Source organism: Plecotus auritus (assembly GCF_963455305.1).
Source record: "Plecotus auritus genome assembly, chromosome: 13".
NCBI classification, from domain to species: domain Eukaryota; kingdom Metazoa; phylum Chordata; class Mammalia; order Chiroptera; family Vespertilionidae; genus Plecotus; species Plecotus auritus.
Genome location: NC_137779.1, coordinates 10,344,498 through 10,362,648, shown reverse-complemented (window position 1 = coordinate 10,362,648; position 18,151 = coordinate 10,344,498). Strand labels below are relative to the sequence as shown.

At 55.4% G+C, this 18,151-nt stretch overlaps 1 protein-coding gene across 2 annotated transcripts in view; it reads right to left on the bottom strand.

Moving 5' to 3' along the window:
• The window catches only part of RBM19 (RNA binding motif protein 19), a 90,238-nt gene that overhangs the window by 53,867 nt on the left and 18,220 nt on the right, over window positions 1-18,151 (bottom strand). For both annotated transcript variants that reach the window (XM_080650125.1, XM_080650126.1), the window contains exons 17-21: window positions 14,432-14,610; window positions 13,971-14,031; window positions 12,336-12,415; window positions 10,896-10,951; window positions 8,747-8,863 (exon numbers count right to left, since the gene is read on the bottom strand). In XM_080650125.1, coding sequence (XP_080506251.1) covers window positions 8,747-8,863; window positions 10,896-10,951; window positions 12,336-12,415; window positions 13,971-14,031; window positions 14,432-14,610 — 493 coding nt within the window. The remainder of the gene's footprint in view (window positions 1-8,746; window positions 8,864-10,895; window positions 10,952-12,335; window positions 12,416-13,970; window positions 14,032-14,431; window positions 14,611-18,151) is intronic.

Genomic DNA, 18,151 nt, shown 5'->3' with positions numbered 1-18,151 from the left:
GCGGTGAGAATGTGGGCGATGGCTTTGGCTTTTGTTCAATTTCCCAAACTCTCTGCAATGGGTTGCTTTTCTCATCAGAACAAAGACTTTTAAAGGACTAAAGGTCTGACTTGCTAATAACAGAAAAAGAGTCCAAAGAGTTTTATATATGAAAGAGTTTTGAAATTATAGAAAACGCTGGTCAAAAAAACACCTCACCAAAGTGGCACTGTCCTATCTTCATTTAATGCAATTGGAGGTTGTGGTTTTTTTTGTTAAACCTCACCTTGAGGATAATTTCCCATTGATTTTTAGAGAGAGAGTGGAAGGGAGGGACACGAGAGAAACATTGATGTGATCAATTGGTTGCCTCCTGCATGTGTCCCAACCAGGGCCAGGGATTGAGCCTGCAACCAAGGGGTATCCCTGACCGGAATCGGACCCGAGACCCTTCAGTCCATGGGCCGACTCTCTAACCACTGAGCAAAACTGGCTAGGGTGCAATTCAAGTTTTAAAAGGGCTGGCTTTGAAGTTAAAGAGTGACAATGGACAGAGAGGGGGCAGAGAAGGCGCTAAGAGTCACCAGAAGGCACTCTGCGTTGGTGTTACTGATGGAAGAGTATCGAGACAGATTATAGATCTGGACCCGCAGCTACATCTTCCTAATACCAAAACCCACATTCTGGATCTCGTTCCCGCAAAACAATGCCATCCATCACACTAAACTAACATTCTTAATTTGAATTTCATTGATTTTAAATTCTGTTTGTGTTTAATTTGAAAATGCGTTCTGGTTTTATAGTCCTAAGAGAACCATGAACATAAGTTGTCAGTTTGTTCGGAATTTTACATTTGTACACACTTAAGTTGCATATTAATAACAATATTGACTGCCGTGGGGGAAGGGCCACGAGATGTTTCCTTTCTTTAAGAGGACTCCTTAGACAGCATTCAGGTCTGAGAAACACCGGGCACGGCCCCCGATTTTGTGAAATGTTCCCTTAGAACAGAAAACCTTTCACAGATGATCGTGCACTTGAGCTCCCTCACCCAGTGTCCTCGGGAGGACCAGAAAGGTCAGGGAACTTTCCGAAGAGCACACAGCTAACCAGCAGCAGGGCTGGGGGCAGGAGCCCAGCTCCTTGGCTCTCAGGCTGCCTGTGCACTGCAGGAGCTGTGGGTGTGAGCCACACTAGGTGACAGCTACCCCTGGGCCGGGCCGAGGCCGAGTCCTTGCAGCACCACTGACCTTGTCCTTACAGCAAACTAGACAGTGTTACCCTGGCCCTTCTACAGGGATGGACTCTCAGTCCCGGAGTTGTCACCAGGCTGACGATGGAGAAGACCTGCCCTCTACGGAAGGGCTTTAGTGGGGTGGCCCTAGGGTGCACATTCCCCTAGGCCAGTGGTCGGCAAACTCATTAGTCAACAGAGCCAAATATCAACAGTACAACGACTGAAATTTCTTTTGAGAGCCAAATTTTTTAAACTTAAGCTTCTTCTAACGCCACTTCTTCAAAATAGACTTGCCCAGGCCATGGTATTTTGTGGAAGAGCCACACTCAAGGGGCCAAAGAGCCGCATGTGGCTCGCGAGCTGCAGTTTGCCGACCACTGCCCTAGGCCAAGGCAGTCCCTTCCCGGCGTTCACGTTTGCTTCTGTAACCCAGCACCTGCCAGGTCCCTGCCTCCTTAGAGATGCTTAGTAAATATTTGCTAAACCAACGAGCTCTTTCGTAACTAGAAAGCAGTGTGTTGAGGCCTCCTTTCTCCATGGGAAGCTCCGAGACAGGAGGAGACGGAAGCTGCTCCTACTCAGAAGCCTTCCGAGACGTCCGGGGCTCCCGCTGCCTCTCAGCACCCGGGACGCTGGAGACAGGAGCACAATTAGTAGCTGCAACAATGAGCTGCCTGCGCCCTCCCCACAAGCCCAGACAAAGCGCAGAGACCTTGTAGCTGGCACCGAAGTGAATGGAGAGAGAGGAGGTGTGTGAAGGCAAGGTGAGCGCAGGCTGCGGTGATGGCGTCCGACGGCAGGGAATCAGGGCGCCCAGTGCCACCCTGCCCGCCCCCCCAGAACCCATACGGCTGCCCCAGGGTGCTTCCTGGGCCTCTGTCTGGACTGGCTGGGTGCGGAGTGAAAGAAAACATCAGCTGCAATGGAAGACCAAGCCTACGGAATGGCAAAGGGAGGGAGGAAGCCGCAACCCCACCCTCTCCAGCTCTCAGAGGTGACTGTGGTTTTTTAGAGGAAAACTCCGTGGCTTCCCATGGGCCCTGGTTTGGGATGCGCTGCCAGTCGGACAGAATCGGAAAAGCTCTAGCCACATGCCATGAACACCATGTTCTTAGGCAAATACCTGCGGCGGTGGCGTACCTACTGCGGATGATCCGTGGCGGACATCACTCGCCAGTTGCCATGCCATTTCCCAGAAGCCCAGGCGTCCTCACCATCCTCCAACCCAGTGGTCGGCAAACTGCGGTTCGCGAGCCACATGCGGCTCTTTGGCCCCTTGAGTGTGGCTCTTCCACAAAATACCACGTGCGGGCGTGCACATACAGTGCGATTGAAACTTCGTGGCCCATGCGCAGAAGTCGGTTTTCTGCTCTCAAAAGAAATTTCTATCGTTGTACTGTTGATATTTGGCTCTGTTGACTAATGAGTTTGCCGACCACTGCTCCAAACCAATTCTAGCCCGCCGTGGCCAACATGGCTTGGTGTTGGCTTGCAAGGCGGCAGCTACCTACCCTGCCTGGCCTCGCCCAACCCCGTCACTGATTCACTCAACAAATGGAAGCTCTGAGAAGTTACGCCACGTCCAAGGTCACACAGGGCAGAGCTGGGCGAGAATTCAGGTCTCCTGACTCCCCCGCCCGTGTTCTTCTCACTTGGAAAATCACACAGGCTCCCTTCCAAGCTGACAGCCAACTGCTGACGACTGAGGACAAGGACGGACGAGAAGGGAGAACCCGGGGAACCAGAGCATCTTGTCTGAGCAAGCGCTGCTGCGTCCTGGTCCCGGGGTCAGCGGCAGTAACTTTTTAAAAAGTAACATTTAAAAAGATATTTTATTCTATTGGTTTTAGAGAGAGTAAGGGCTTTGCAACTGCCCGGAGGTACCATCAACACAGCCTTGATCCCAGGTCAGCGATACAACGATGCTGGTGCAGCCGCTGACATCTGAGGAGCAGGAGGCGACCCTGAACCAGGCGTTTCCCACAGGAGTGTTCACCAGAACCCACAAACACACGCACCCCATGGACAGGCCAACGGAGACCTGCGACCCGGGCACCACCACTGCGGCCAGGGGTTGAGTGACACATCACAGTGAGGAAGGGGTGGCGTGCGGAGTGGGGCTGAGGCCTCGCCCCGGCTGCTCCACCCGGCATGTGCCGTCACCCAGCTGCTGTCCTCGCTTCCTCTCTGCATCCCAGTCCTCACTGAGCCGTCAGGCTCTCTGCAAATGCATCCCCAAATCCACCCAGCAGGTCCCCACTTCAACCACTTGGTCCAGCCAGTCAGCTCTGGCCCAGGTGACCGCAGAAACCTCCCGAGGTGCCTCCTCAAACCCACCCTGACGCCTCTGCTCCCCACAAGATCTCTGACAATATAAGCGAGACACCCTCCCCGCCACCCCACCCCCCCGCCCGCGCGCTCTGCTCAGAACCTGCAGTTGCTGCGGTTTTATAAAAGCCCAGAGGCCTGACGTGCAAAGAGCAGACCAGGCCCAGGCGATCTTGAGGAACAAAGACACTAGACACCACATGGTAACAAAGCCGTGGTCATTAGGACCGCGGGTATTGGCACAGGGTAGACAGATAGACCCGTGGAACGGATAACAGCGTCCAGAGCGGACCCTCACACACACAGTCACCTGATTTATGACAAAATCAATACTGCAGAGCAGAGAGAAGAATGGTCTCTGCGATAAATGATGCTGGACCCACTGAATATCCATGTGGGGAAAAATGTCCCTCGATCTCTACCTCACGCCATACACAAAAATCAATTCCAGACAGACTGCATGCCTAAAGGTGAAAGGTCAAAGCTTGCAGAGAAAAACTCGGCAGACTTCCTTCATGAGCTTGGAGGAGGCAAAGGTTTCTTAAACAGGACACAGAAATCCTCACCATGAAGGAAAAAATGGCAAATTGACAATATTAAGAGCCTCTATTCACCAAAGGACACCATTAAGACGACACCATTAAGCTAACGACAAAATGGGAGAGAGAGGGACTCCCATCATATAGCCACCAAAGAACTAGGATTCAGAATATTTAAAAAAAATAATATAAGAAGTGACTAGAAAATTAGTAAGAAAAACTGGTAAGGAAAATAACCGGATGACCCAATTTTTAATAAATGGACAAAAGACTTGAACAGGCATTCCACAACACAGTGTCCAAATACTCGCAAATATATGAAAAAACATCTGATTTCCTCAGCTGTCAGGAAAGTGCAAGTTAAAACCACAATGTGATGATGTCATTGTTTATCCACCAAAATGGCTAAAAAGAGAGAGACAGACAATACCAAGTGTTGGCGAGGACGAGGGGCAACCAGAACACCCAAACTGATGGTAGCAGAACCATCTGATACCAGTACTCTGGGAACGTGTCTGGCAGTATCTAGTGACCTGAGCCGCGCACACCCCATGACCAGCAATGCCACTCCTCCAAGGACACCCCACAGAAACCAGGCACACGGTCACCAAAAGACACACACGGGAATGTTCACAGGAACATTTATTCTTGAAACAGATAAAGAACTGCAAGCTGCCCAAATGCTCCCCAGCAAAGTGGATACACGTTAGGGCAGTGAAACCACTCCGGCTGACACCGTAACGATGGACACATGCCATCAGGCATCTATCCGGACCCACAGGATGTACACCCCAAGGGGGAACCATCTGTAACCTGGACGCTGGGTGATTACTGTGTGTCAGTGTAGGTTCACTGATGTAACCCATGTCCCACTCTGGTGGGGGATGTGGATAATGGGGGGAGGGGCTATGTGGGTGGGGACAAGGGACATGGGAGAACTCTCTGCACCTTCCTCTCAAGGTAAACCTCACCTGCTCTAGAAAACAGTCTTAAAACAAGACAAACCTCAGCACAGTGGGAGGGGCAAGGGCCCCTGATGAGGAAACGGGTCAGACGGCGCTGGGACCTCACCTCTTGTCCTTAGCGGGGTCAACTGGCTACAGCCTTACCTGTAACGTTTGTACATTTTATAAAAGGGGAGAAAAAATACCTGAGTTGTGTAACTAAAACTAGAAGACAAAACCAAAAACCCTTACCTAGGGCATGCCCATCTCCACGGGCCATGTTTAATTTCCTTTGGGGATCAGCACCCTGTCCCCTTAAAGGGCAGAGAGCCAATCGTTCATAGGCTTGAGGGTCATTTGGTCCCTGACACTACTACTCAACGCTGCCACTGGTGTGACGCACCACGGACAACACGAAAATGAGTGAGGGGATAAGATACCCTTCTACCCTGGGTCTCTCTGGAGGAGGGGCACCTGGGGAAGCCTCGCCCTCCCCACCCCACCCCTTAGAGAACCCGGCTGAGGGTTTCCTCTCCCCCACACCCCTTCTCCAAGGCCCTGGGGAGCTGCTCAAGGCTCTTTTCTTTTCTTTTCTTTTCGCAGAGCCTCTTCCCTAAGAACCCTGGTAAACAGGAAGCAGCCCCCTCCGCCCAGGGCAGATGACAGTGCTGGAGGCTCACGGCTTTTGGAAAAGTATTGCTGACAAACCAGGAGTCAATCAGGCAGTGACCCCACACCTGGGCGAGGGAGGACTCAGCAGGCGAGCTGTCCTCAGCCCTCCCTCCACGGTCATGGTCATGGTCATTGAGAGAGGAAATGAGAAGAGGAGGTCAGGGACGGACAGTCGCTGTCCACAAAGCCGGACACAACAGGTGCACCGGGCACAGGAGATGCAAGCTGTGTAATTAGGGCCTCCAGACACCTGTTGTGAGCTCGCCCATTCACACCCCTAGCAGGTGGTTCACACCTCCCAGAAGGAAACTAACAAAAAAAGAGAGGCTCAGATGAAAAGCTCTCCCTCTGCAGTCTGCAGCCACGCCCAGCCGCCTGACCTGCCAGCAGCTCCCACTGACATCGCTGACCGTTGGGGACAATTGGGGGAGGGCCTCTAGACTGAGAGACACCTGGCCATGCTGCTGCAGTGCTGTGTGACCCCATTCAACTCCTTAGCCTCTCTGTGCCTCATGAGCTCCGTCTTCATCAGGATTCCATGGAGCAAGGCTCTGCACAGTGGATGTGTGTGCTCAGCAAACATTTACCGAGCACCGGCTCTGTATCAGGGAGCTGTGGACACAGCAGAGAGGCAGCCAGTGTGTCTGAGATTGTAGTCTGGGCTAGGGGTGAGGTACACTAAACCACCATGTGGACAGCACTCCCAGGGCAGCGGTGGGACGGGCTGGGTGGACAGTAATGCGGGCTGCGGGAGAACAGGACAGGCCAGCTACCCTGGCGGGGGTCGGGAGTGAGCAGGGGGAGGGGAACTGAAGATCTCACGTTTAGTAGCTATAACTCGGTGCTCTGGGAGACGACACTGCCCTCTCTAGACGTGGGAGACAGGAGTGGTTCCGGGCCCAGGCTCTGAGTCAGACAGTGACATTCAACTCCAGGCTCAGCTGTGTGGTCCGAGCAGGATGCTTCATGTCTCGGGTCTCCAGTTCCCTTCGGGAAGAGGCAATGGCATCCCTCCCGCTTCTTTGCAGGCTGCTGTGCAGCTGAAGGGGAAGACACAGCCCGGGAAGGAGCCCAGCGTGGAGCCCACAGCAGTGAGATCTCTGTAAGATGGAGCTGGGATATTTTTTACACCGGGCAGGGCAAGTCCACCAAACCTGCCTGGCAAAATGGATCAGAGTGGTTCCCCCAAACCTTGCTGGCCACTGGCTTTGTCTGAAATCGTCTCCGGTTTCCTGGACAAGCTGGCCTCCCTGAGAAGGCTCACAGCGACCCCTGCTGGCTGCCCCTCAGAACTGCCTCAAACTCCTAGCTCACAGGCACAACAAAGCAAGGTGAGCCCTGGCAGAGGCCTTTCCTCTCAGGGGGTTGATGCAAATCCCAGCAGAACAATGGCAGGGGGAAGGCACCGCATGTAATTATGCTCAGTGGACACTAATTCCCTGTCTTCTCAAAATAAATCATAAAACACAAGACCAAACAAAGTGCGCTTCCCTTGCCATGCGGGCTTTTGTTCCCTGGATAAGTGTCATCCTAAATAGACTGCGAGCCAAGTGAAACCGTCATTTCGAAGGGTACTATTCCTGATCAACATGCGCCGTTTTGAGCTGGCAGCTCTTAAATTGGATTCTTTTCAAAGAGTGGAGGCATGTTAAACCAAGCAGACACCATAGGCTGGGACCCGTATCCACTGTAGCGACGCCCTTGCTCACACACTCCTCTCCACTGATATCCAGGCTGCAGGAAAACATCCCCCCAGAGTGAGACCCCATCTCACCAGGCTGTCCCCACACAGGGGGCCTGGTCCATAGCGAAGACCCTGCTACTCAGAACCCGGTGGGGCCGGCGTCTTTGTGTCAACCCCGGCCAACCATGCCTGCAGGACCCACGCCTGCAGGAATCGTGCGCCAACACGTGACTCAGCATGGCGGGAGGACGGAGATTTTTAAAGCAGATCCTCTAACCAGCTCCCCTTTCTTTAAACCACCGAGTGAGAGCAAAGGGGTAGATTTCACACAAAGAAACTTCGCTCTAGTCTCTAGAACACAGAACTTATCTTTGCATCCACAGCTGACCTTGTAAGATGCTAACTGGCAATTCTAATACACTCAGCTCTTCATGCTGGAACTAGACACACACAGGCTGCATGGCCGAGGCTAATGTCACCTGCCCTTCCATTCTGAGGGCCAGAAGGCCTCTCTGTGCTGCCCAGCACACACCTGGGCATGCCTTGGCTTAAACATTCCCCCTTATCCCCTCTCATAGCGCCGCTGCATCCGGGACTTGGTGCTGGGGGACAGCTAACTACCCTGAGAAAGCCGACAGGGTGATGTACCAGCACAGGGCTGCAGCTCAGTGGCCCTGCGCTGTATCCGGTCCACACAGACTTTGTCCTGCACGATGTTTGATTTTAGAAAGTGAACGACTTGCCAACATATTCCCCCTAAAAATTTGGATTGTCAGTTTCTCTTTCCAAACATGGGAAGAACTCGCTGATCAAACCTGCATTTTTGCACGACATCCCCGCATCAGTCCCCACCCGGCCTGCTCCTGCAGGTCCCCTCACTTGTCTGGCCTGAGAGGTCTCTGCTGCATGGCATTATTTATGTAGGGGATGCACCTTCATTTTGAAAGGTGCTCTCCACAGACAGCCATGCAGCCCAGTGGTCCCCAACCTGGCTGGACTTTCCAAGGGAATCCAACTCTGGGGGTTGGGCCTGACAAAGGTAAGCTTGTAAGTCACCTGGTGAAGAACCACTGGCTTAAACCAAAGGAGGGCCTTGAGCGGTAGAAACGTCAGAAATACCAAGGGGAGAGCTGATGGGGGAGAAGTCCGCCCTTTCTACTTCTTTCTGTCCCACGCTCTGAAGAGCAGAGCTGGGACTCGGGGAGATAAATCACAGGCAGCCACAGACGACCTTTAGAGACCACTGCGCTGGCCTCTCCAGGGGAGCCACCACGGCCCCAAGGCCGCCTCCCCAAAGCTCCAGCAGGTTCCCAGGCACACGCCGTCCCCTGGACCGAACTGGGACCAAGCCGGCGCTGCTCACCTGAAGAGCTCACGGATCTCCCGGCTGTTGGCCTGGAAGGGGATGTTCCGCACCAGGATCTTGGAGGTGGTCTGCTTTCTGGGAACTTGCTTCTTCCGAGCGGATGTCAGGGCTGGCCTGGAGGGTGGGGGAGGGGCCGGTCACTTGGGGGTCGGTAGCTGCTGCCTTACACTAACTCAACCACCCTCCCCCAAACCAAGGCTGGTCTTCCATTAGGCAAGGGAGTTAGAAAGTGAGTGTGGACGAGGCTGAGGTCACAGGGCAGGAGGCAGTCTCCCCGGGGAATATAGACCATAATCATCTTCTCCGGTCGACACATCCCACCCCTGGGTGTCTCCTGCCCTTCACCCAAGAGACTTAGAGGCCCTTGGGACTGAAGACAGGAGTCCTGATGAGGAGAGGCCTATTTCTCCCCAAATCCAATCTCCTCTGTCTCGTTCCAGACGCAGAAAGACCCCAGTTGGTCCAAAGGTCTTGTTGGCAAGCTTTCATCACTCACCAAGGAGTACATCCAGCTTCTACTCAGGGAGCTGGACTAGAGGGGAGGGAAGAAACTAGCCTGAGGCCCGAGGCCACCCTGACACAGCCCTGCCTTTCCTGCCCCTGCTCCCCGGGAACCTCCCGCTCCATGAAGGGTCAAGGCACACTGTGAGTTAACAATCCTGGTGCAAATGCCAACTTGGCCACTTGGGACCTAGGTGGCTGGGCCAAGTCACTTGGCCCCTTAGGCCTCAGTTTCCTTAACCATAGACAGGGTCTAGTAATGGTGCCAACCTCAAAATGCCTGAGGACTTAACAAGAGAGGTCACGTCAAACACTGCAGCAGCACCCATGTGTGATAAGCACCCCTCTGATGGCAGCTGTCACCACGATGACTGTACTACGACCCGCTTCCTGTAAGTCTGCCCCACGTCACCTCCACAGAGGCCCTCCGTACCATCTCCGCTGACCTAGGAACCCCAGCTTCGCTTCTCTTCCTGGGGCCAATCGCTGTCTCACAGTCAAGGACATTCAACCACGTTTCTATTCACTGTCTGTGTCTAGGGCTGTGCTGGCCAACAGCCCTACTCCCTAGAAACAGGGACTAAAGAAAGGTCGCCAGATCTCCACCCTGGCCAAGTTCTCATGTGCCCCGTGCGTTAGATGCTCTGCACAACCTTCAGCCATTGCGTTTTAATTCCAGGCGTAGTCACCCCCAAGGCCCCACGGCCCAGGATTGGAACCCACAGCCGTCGGAGTCTGGCCCCCCACGCTCACACCGCAGCTCGGGAACCCATCGGGTTTCCAAGGGCTCCTGTCCCGAGACTTCTCGCTAAGGATGCTCTGCGTGGCACAGACCGGGATGGGGGCACCAGGGCTGGAATCTCAGGCGGCATCAGCAGACGAAGAGGGAGGAAAGAACAGGTGAGCTCACTGAGAGCTAGTTTGCTCTAGGACCACACAAAGGACCGAGTACCAAACAGTACCAAACAGATGTCTAAGACCAGCCCAGGGACCGTGTCAGATGTGGTCGCTTCATCGCCTGAGGCCGGTGGATGGTAATGGCAATGGTGACGATGGCGTACACTGCGCACGCGTTCCGTGCTGGGCGTCGTGTGAAGCCCCTCACGTATATTAGCCCATTTAGACGTACGGACAGGTGGAGGTGTTGGGGCAAAACTAAAGCTCAAAAAAGCTCACTGCTTCAGGAAGCTGGGCCCTGGGCACTGGTCTGCCGCCGGTCACCACCTCTAACACCTACTGAACCTCAAATGAACGGAGGCCATCTGGGCACTGTTGTCTGGCTCCACAATAAGAAGCCCCATGAAGGGACGCGTCTAGGTTTCACAGCTTCCGGTTCGGCCCACGTGCCAGCCAGGGGCACGCCTTCCCTGGTCTACGGGCACGCCCAAGGTAGGGAGATGTGCTTGTTTCTCCCGCCTGCGTCCATGTATTCCGCTGCGAGTATTAAACATTTACTCCAAGGACTGGCCCGGCCCGGCCCCCGTCTGTCAGGGAAATGGTGACAGAGTTGGCAAGTGTGCCACCACCTTAATTAGGAAGGGTTGAGGAGAGGATGGTAAGGGCCGTGAGACGCCCCTCGGGGCACCAGCACAGGCACCGAAAGGATGAACCTGGATCGCAGGGAAGGGAAGGCCCGGGGACTCACTTAGTGGCTCGTTCCGAGATCCTCACTTCCAGCTTGTGGTCGTCCACGACGTGACCCTACAAGGTAAGACGAGGTAAGACGACACTCTTGTCCCTCTTCCTCTTAGAAACACCCGCCCGGCCCCCTGCCCTGCCCCAGGCCTGGCTTCGGCTGAGTGAGGGGACGGGAGCTTCAGGGAGCACTGACCGGTCCCGGGAGGAGGGACCAGCTGGAGCCCAGGACAGAGCAGGGCTTTTCCTGTAAACGCTCGCGCTGAGCCGGCAGCAGCTGGTGGTCAGCGACCTGGCGCTCCAATGTCCTCTCGAGCCACGAGGGACCTGGACCATTCTGCCACGCGAGGGCACAGGATTTCCCGTGGCTGCAAGTGTTTTCAGCCCAGCAAGCCCCTTCGGTCCAGCTTGCAGAGTTCCGTTTGGTTTGTATGCTCTTTCAAAAAAGGTCTAATCCCAGTGGAGCTGCATCTAAGTGAGGTTCTGAGGTCGGTCCCTCAAGGCAAAACTGGGCTATTAGCAAAATCACCCTCAAAAACCCCTTAAACCGCCCATGAGACACAGCACGCACGGCTTCGTGCAAATGATTCTCTGCACAACGTGCACATGTGCGCGCACCACGAGGACAGATGACGCTGTGCCCAGCACCGCCCTGCAGATCCGGGTTCACATGGGAGGGGAGGGCCACGGGGTGTGCAGAGCTGACTCCCAGTGCCGCTCAGAAAACAGCACGAACAAAACACCACGGACCCAGGTCGCCGGGCCCACCTTCCTCTGAGGCCAAGGAGCGGCTGCCCCTTTAGGCCGGGCAGGAGTGCCGGGGTTTGTTCTGGGGAATGCCTGCCCCTTCACTGACCGCCTGGCCCCCGTGGGCACCTGCTTGTGTGATCCCTGCTGGAGAGAGCCTTTCAAATGAAGCCAAGGGCCAGGGGCACACCGGGCCATCACGTCCCCATCATCCTACTCAAACCCAACTGAGCCCTCCGTACAGCTGCCTTGAGTCAAGGGGAAGGTCAATGTTCTACTAGAATAACTGTACTGGCCAAGTGCCCAGTTATGACCCTGAAGGCCGCTCCCTTGACCAGGAAGCTCTCCTGGGACAGAGTCAATTACCTGGACCGTTCCTACAAATGAGCGAAGCTGCCCAGGGCGGTGACCCAGCAGGGCGCCCTTTCCACTGTGCCCGGCCCACGCGCACCTCTGGGAGAGGAACGAGAGCTGGGGTGGTGCGCACACCCTGGCCCTTGACAACGAGCTGTGGATGAATGAATGAATGCAGCAGTGACTACGGACACTGAGGAAGGCTCCTGGCTTCTCTTGGGCCACAGTCCCCTGGAGAACTGGAGGTAGTGTGGGCGGGATCCGCGGTCCCACTCAGTATGGGAGGGCTGGCGGGACCCCGCCCTACCACCTGCCAAGTGACTCAGACCTCTCCTGAGAAACCCTTTACCTGGAGCTGCTTGAGCGCCTTCTGGGCCTGCTCCGGCTTCCTGTACTCCACGAAGCCAAACCCCATGGACAGCAGCGCCCCTGGAAGAGAGAGGCGGGAATCACGCCACGTGGCTGGTGGGGAGGAACACAAACAGGGAGCCCAAGGCCACGTGCAAGGGCCCCGGTGTGCCCCTGGCCCTCGGCTTCGTATCCTCACTTCTTCACACCCCTCTTCGTCCCCGTAATATTTCAGCTCCTGGCTGGCCATTTATTACTAGTCATCTCGAAGAGTCAGCCAAGGAAGCTATATACCACCACCCGAGGCGGCTGCCTATGAATTAACAGATGACTGACGTGATAATTAGCTTCGTGATAGAATTCCGCCTTTGGGAGGAGGGAACTGACGGGGACGACCATGGCAGTGACCAGTGGCAAAGCCTCTCCCAGGGCAGTCCCCTGCCCTCCTGTACATAATGCCTGAGATGGACGTGCGTGTGGCAGTCCCACACGCCCAAGGCTCACTCTTTACGAGTGCTTCTGACCGTCGGACATGAGGCTGGGAGAGGGAGGGAGGCGGCATCAGGCCGTCAGGCAGGAAGGGTAGCTCAAACTGTATGAGAAGTTCTGGTTTCCCAACCTCAGATGCACAGCACTGGGGCGGGGTTTTAGAGGACACACAACATAAGATCTCTAATTACATCTTGCCTTTTGACACAAAATGGGATGCATGCCTCCCCCAGCATTTCATACACATTTACTGAGCCTATTCTGTGTCCCCCCAAGGTGAACTCCAGGAGGACTGCTGGGGTCTGACAGAGGCCACTCTGTCCTTTGGAACCAGCCTCTCTCCCCCGTCTCCCGCCTTTGCCTTGCGCACTCCCGCCGGCACTCGGCTGCTCCCACCTCCAGCCTCTGTCCCCTGCCTGCTTCCTGCTGCCTCCACCTCCCAGCTGGGCGGACCCCCACCCCCCGCCCCATGCTGCAGCCACCAGCTCATGTATCCCTCAGGACACAGCTGTAGGCGGACTTGTGGCATCCCTGCAAATGCCCCCAAACTGAAGGGATGGGGACCGCGTGGCTGTGAACACACAAGGGGCTTTTCCAGGACACACAAAACAAGATCTCTAAGTGCATCTGGCAGGAGGCCAGGGCTGGAGAGGAGACATAGCAGAGGCCGAGCAACTCGGGACAACACCTGAGGCCGAATGGAGACCACGGTGGCCTCTGCATGGCCCCGGCACCCACCGACCAATGAGGTGCATGGCTAATGCCTCGGTGGAACCTTCCAGATGTTCTCCGTCTGGGTTACTTCTCGGAGGGGAAGGGAGCCCTGGATCGGCACTTCCTGCTGTTCCCTAGGAAGTTCCCAGGGCAGAGGTGCTGGGGGAGGAGGGGCCTCTGGTCTGAACGGCGCCACCCTACTGGCCCCAGTGCCTGCTCCCCAACCGTCCGACAGTCCAGGGTCTCAGAACCTGATGTGCGCGGCTGCCCGCTGGGCACCAGGGTCTCCAGGGACACAGGTTTCGGCAGGGACAGTATTTCAGAACAAAAGAGGACTCTCAAAACAGCCCAGTGCGAGTCGCCCTTACCCCCACCCAAAGCTCCCGTTTCTTCTGGAACCATTCCATCCTGGCTGAGGCTCCGAAGGCAGTACCTGCTTTGCTCTTCTTCCTGGAAATGGAGCAGCTCTTCACTGCGCCGGCCTTGGAAAACACCTGGAAGAGAGTTTCAACAGGTGTCGCCGGCCGTTCCAGGCTGGCCCTGCAACCGTCCCAGGCGGGGCCTTAAACACGGGGCTGCGCACGCCGCAGACAGCGAGGGCCTGTTCCCCAAGTCCGTGCCGCTGATACTGACTGCACTTTCACAGGACGGGCGCCTCCCCAGGCATCCGGCGTGTCCCTTGGGTGCTGTGGATGCCCTCCCTCCCCAGCCCCAGGCTGGTCTGGCTGCTCGGGTCTCGGGGGACACATCCGCTGGACGGCCCGGCAGAGATGTCGGGTGGTAGGCGTTGGCTGCTCAACTATATCAACACAAGAGCCTGCTGACAGCCAGGCCACGGCAGCGACTACGTGAGCCGACAGGGTTCCCAGCCCACACCCCGGAGCCATCACTCACCCCCCTCAGCGTCTCCTCAGTTGTGTCGAAGTTGAGATTTTTAATAAATAGGGTACACCCAGGAAGGCTCTCTTCCTCCTCCTCCTCCTCCTCTTCTTCCTCTTCCTCCATCTTCACCGAAGAGTCTGCTGCTCCTCCCTCTGTTGGCTCTTCACCTTCGCGGGTCTCGCTGTCTGGCACTGGATCCCCATCCAAAAAACAGTAATAAAAAATACACCAAAACCCATTAAGTGACGCCTACTCTGCCTCAGGCTCAGAACCTGCTGGATCCAGGGTGTTCTGCTGGGTGGGCGGCGCCAGGAGGGACACCACTCCCAGCCTGGGTTGGGTTGGCAAGTCCGAGAGCCGGGGAGAGGCGGTCCCACCCCTTCCTCTGTTTTGAAGAGAAAGGAATATGAAACACAGACCCCAAACGATGACCCTTCGAAGGCTCGGACTACCCACACTCGTTTAAACTTCCAAGTGAACTGCTGTGTCAACTGCTGTGTGAACAGTTTTACTGAACCCCAAACCTCAGCAAGTTTTATTTTCTCTAAAAGAAAAAATACTTAGTGAACTTTCAAACTAAAACTCAGCTTTAAAACTTTTCAGAAATTATAGAATGCGAACAAAACGTAGAACGTTCTCAATAGCCCTTGAGGCTAAGGGATGTTCCATTCAATTACAACTCCCAACACCCACAGCTTCAGGGAGCAGTTAACGAAGGAGTGTTTTCACCCACATGTGACATGTTCAATCAGAGTCATCATCACAGCGGGAACCCGGGAAACACACACCACACGTTCACACAAGCAGGAGAGGAGAGTTACAGGGCCACCCGCGGCTGGGATAAGGGGTGTGGTCACTGACAGCGATGCTTCCGAAGGATGTGAGACCACACGGACAAGTTCACGGGCAGCTCGAGTTGCTAAAAAGAAAATGATGCTCATAATAAAAGATTAGGAGAAAAGTAAGCCAGGAAGCAATATACAAGGTCACTCACTCCCCTCACATTCTGTACACCTGAGAACAGAAGCAGGGCTCCCGGGACCGTCCTGAGGGGGCCCACAGACTTCCTCAGCAGGCCTGGAAGGAAGCAGGACAATTGGTTTGTTTTTTTTAACCCTCACCAGAGAATATCTTTTCCACTGATTTTTAGAGAGTGGAGTGGAAGGGAGCGAGGAAGAGACCGAGAGAGAGAAACATCGGTGTGAGAGAGACATCGGTTGGCTGTTCCCACACGCGCCCAACCGGGGCTGGGGATCAAATCTGCAACTCAGATATGTGCCTTTAATCCGGAATCGAACCAGCGACCCTTCAGTGTGCGGGTCAGTGCTCTAACCATTCAGCTACACTGGCCAGGGTGTGACAGTTTTTCATTCAAAAAAGAAAAACAGTGTTTCGGTTGGTTCTGTGTTTGAGTGCCCTCATTCAAACAAGCGTTCTCACCCTTCCTTAAGGAACTCATTTCCCGTGTTTGCACGCTCCCCGTACTGCAGACACGGTGTGTACTGTGAACCAGCTATGACTGCAGACACTTTAAGGTGCTACTTACTCGCCAATGGTGCAGGCTGGGCTTATTTCACGTACGCCCAATATTCTGGGGTTTAGTAACTTCCATCCTATGAGACACACACACACACACACACACACACACACACACACACACACGAGGCAGGAAAGCAATGCTCACGGTGCTCCTGGTTATTTCTGGAGACAGGGTGACTGACAGAGGCTGTGGTTTCATCTGCCCCCTCCCCCCACCCCCCACTCCTGCTCCGAAGGAACAGCACTGCAGGGAGAGGGCAAGGCAGATGTGCCGTGGGGAGTTGGCAGGCGGGTGTGTGGCCAGCCCTGGTGCTGAGAGTGTGAATTCCACCCGAGGTTGACCGAGCCTCACAGGGATGCCCGGAAACGTGTTCAATTTCCATCAACCTCCCCATTTTCCCCCCAAGTCACATGATCGGGGCTGGGGACAAATCCCCCACCACATCCAATTTTCTGACACCCCTCCCACAGCCTCCAGGAAATAAACCATCTCAGCAAAGGCAGCCCTCAGTGGCCCCACCCCTCGCCCTCAGAGCTCTGAGCAGGTGGCCCGCCCCACCCTGCAGATCCAGACCATGCTTGGCTGGCTGGCACCCAGAGCTGACGGAGACATCCCCGCCTCTCGTACACACCAGCACTCAAAGGGTTCAAACTTCTGAGACCCACAGGAGCTTCTTGAGGTTCAGGTCTGCCCCCCACACCTGTGCTGAGCACCAAAGCCTCTCCATTCCGCCCCCTTTCTGCTGCACGCCTAATGCTTACAAGTCCTAGTGAAGCGTCAACTGCTTTGTCACAGGACAACCCTTTGAAGCCCTAAGGGAACCGCTGACAGTGATCACGCTGTCCACTGGCCGCTGAACATCAGTGGGACAGGCGTCCTCCCTCCCTCGGAGGTGAAGCTAGAATCCAGCGTCTCTCCAGGACCAAAAGAAGAATCTACATAAAGGCTCCTTCCCACACAATTTACCCAACAAGGGCCCCCATGGTGTGGCCATTTGTACTCAATCCCCACTTGCAAAGCAAAGCAGGGTGCAAACTGTATCACTAACGATGGGGAAGCAGAGCTACATAAAGTAGCTAAGACTTCGTGAAGTAGCTAAGTCTTCGGTTCCGAGTGAGAACTTCAATCGAAAGGAGCGCCAGGCCTTCAGCTGGGAGGACAGCTCCACTCTGGCTCTCCTTGCATTTGCGTCGGGGAGGAGAGGGGAGGAGAAAGGAAGGGACTGAGGCGCACGCTGTGCCAGGCACGCGGCTCCAGGCCTCAGTGTGCTGTCTCGTTAGGGACCCCAGCAGCCATGTTCCCAGGGAAAATTCTGGGGCTGAACCCTAAATCTCAGGTGCCTGCAGGTTGGAGAGAGGTTTATGAAGACTAAAAGAGATTTAAAAAATAATAATAAAGAAGAATGGTGGGGATGATGGGGACCAAGAGGGCTCACGGCAGCTTAAGGGGCAGCCTCCTCTTGACAGTGGCCAATGGCTGCCACATAGGAAGGTCAGCCCAGGTGGTCAGATGTTCAGATGTTTCCAGAGAAGCTCCAAGTCCAGCTCGTCCGGGAAAACCCATGGTTTAAAAGCCTTGGCAACGAGCTCACAGGCATGTCGCAGCTCTGCACCAGGCAATGGTCAGCTTGTGGCCGCCACCGGTCAGCCGGGGCCGTGCTCCACCCCTCCCGCCTGGGCAGACTCCTGGCAAAGCCCGCTGGCCCCTCCCTCGGCCTCTCCCGGGGGTCGGGACTCCAGCCAGGCCCAGTGTGGCATCCAGGCGTCGCAGCCTCACAAGATCAATAGCTCAGGGGCCCAGCAGCTCTGAGCGTGGCCAGAATCCCCCCACGCCAGTTGCCTCCCGACCCAGGGGCAGGGGCGGGTCTGCGTCTGGTTAAAGCCCCGGGTACCTGCCCAGAAGGGGTGACGTCTGGGCTGTGACAAAGCTGAGTCGCGAGTCAGCACAGCACCCCAGAACCAGACAGAGCCTCCTTCCCTGTGAGTGAGCTGCCCTCAGGCCCGGCCCAGGATGAATGAGGGGCCTGTGAGGACGGCCAGGACCTGCTACCTGCCTGGCTCATCTGGTCCCTCCCACTTCTAATGAGCCACCAGCACTCCTGACCCCAACACCTGGGAGGAGCATCTGACTGAAATAAAAGGCCATCGATCGAATGCAGCCTGGCCTTCAGCACAGAGTGATTGCTGTTTCCC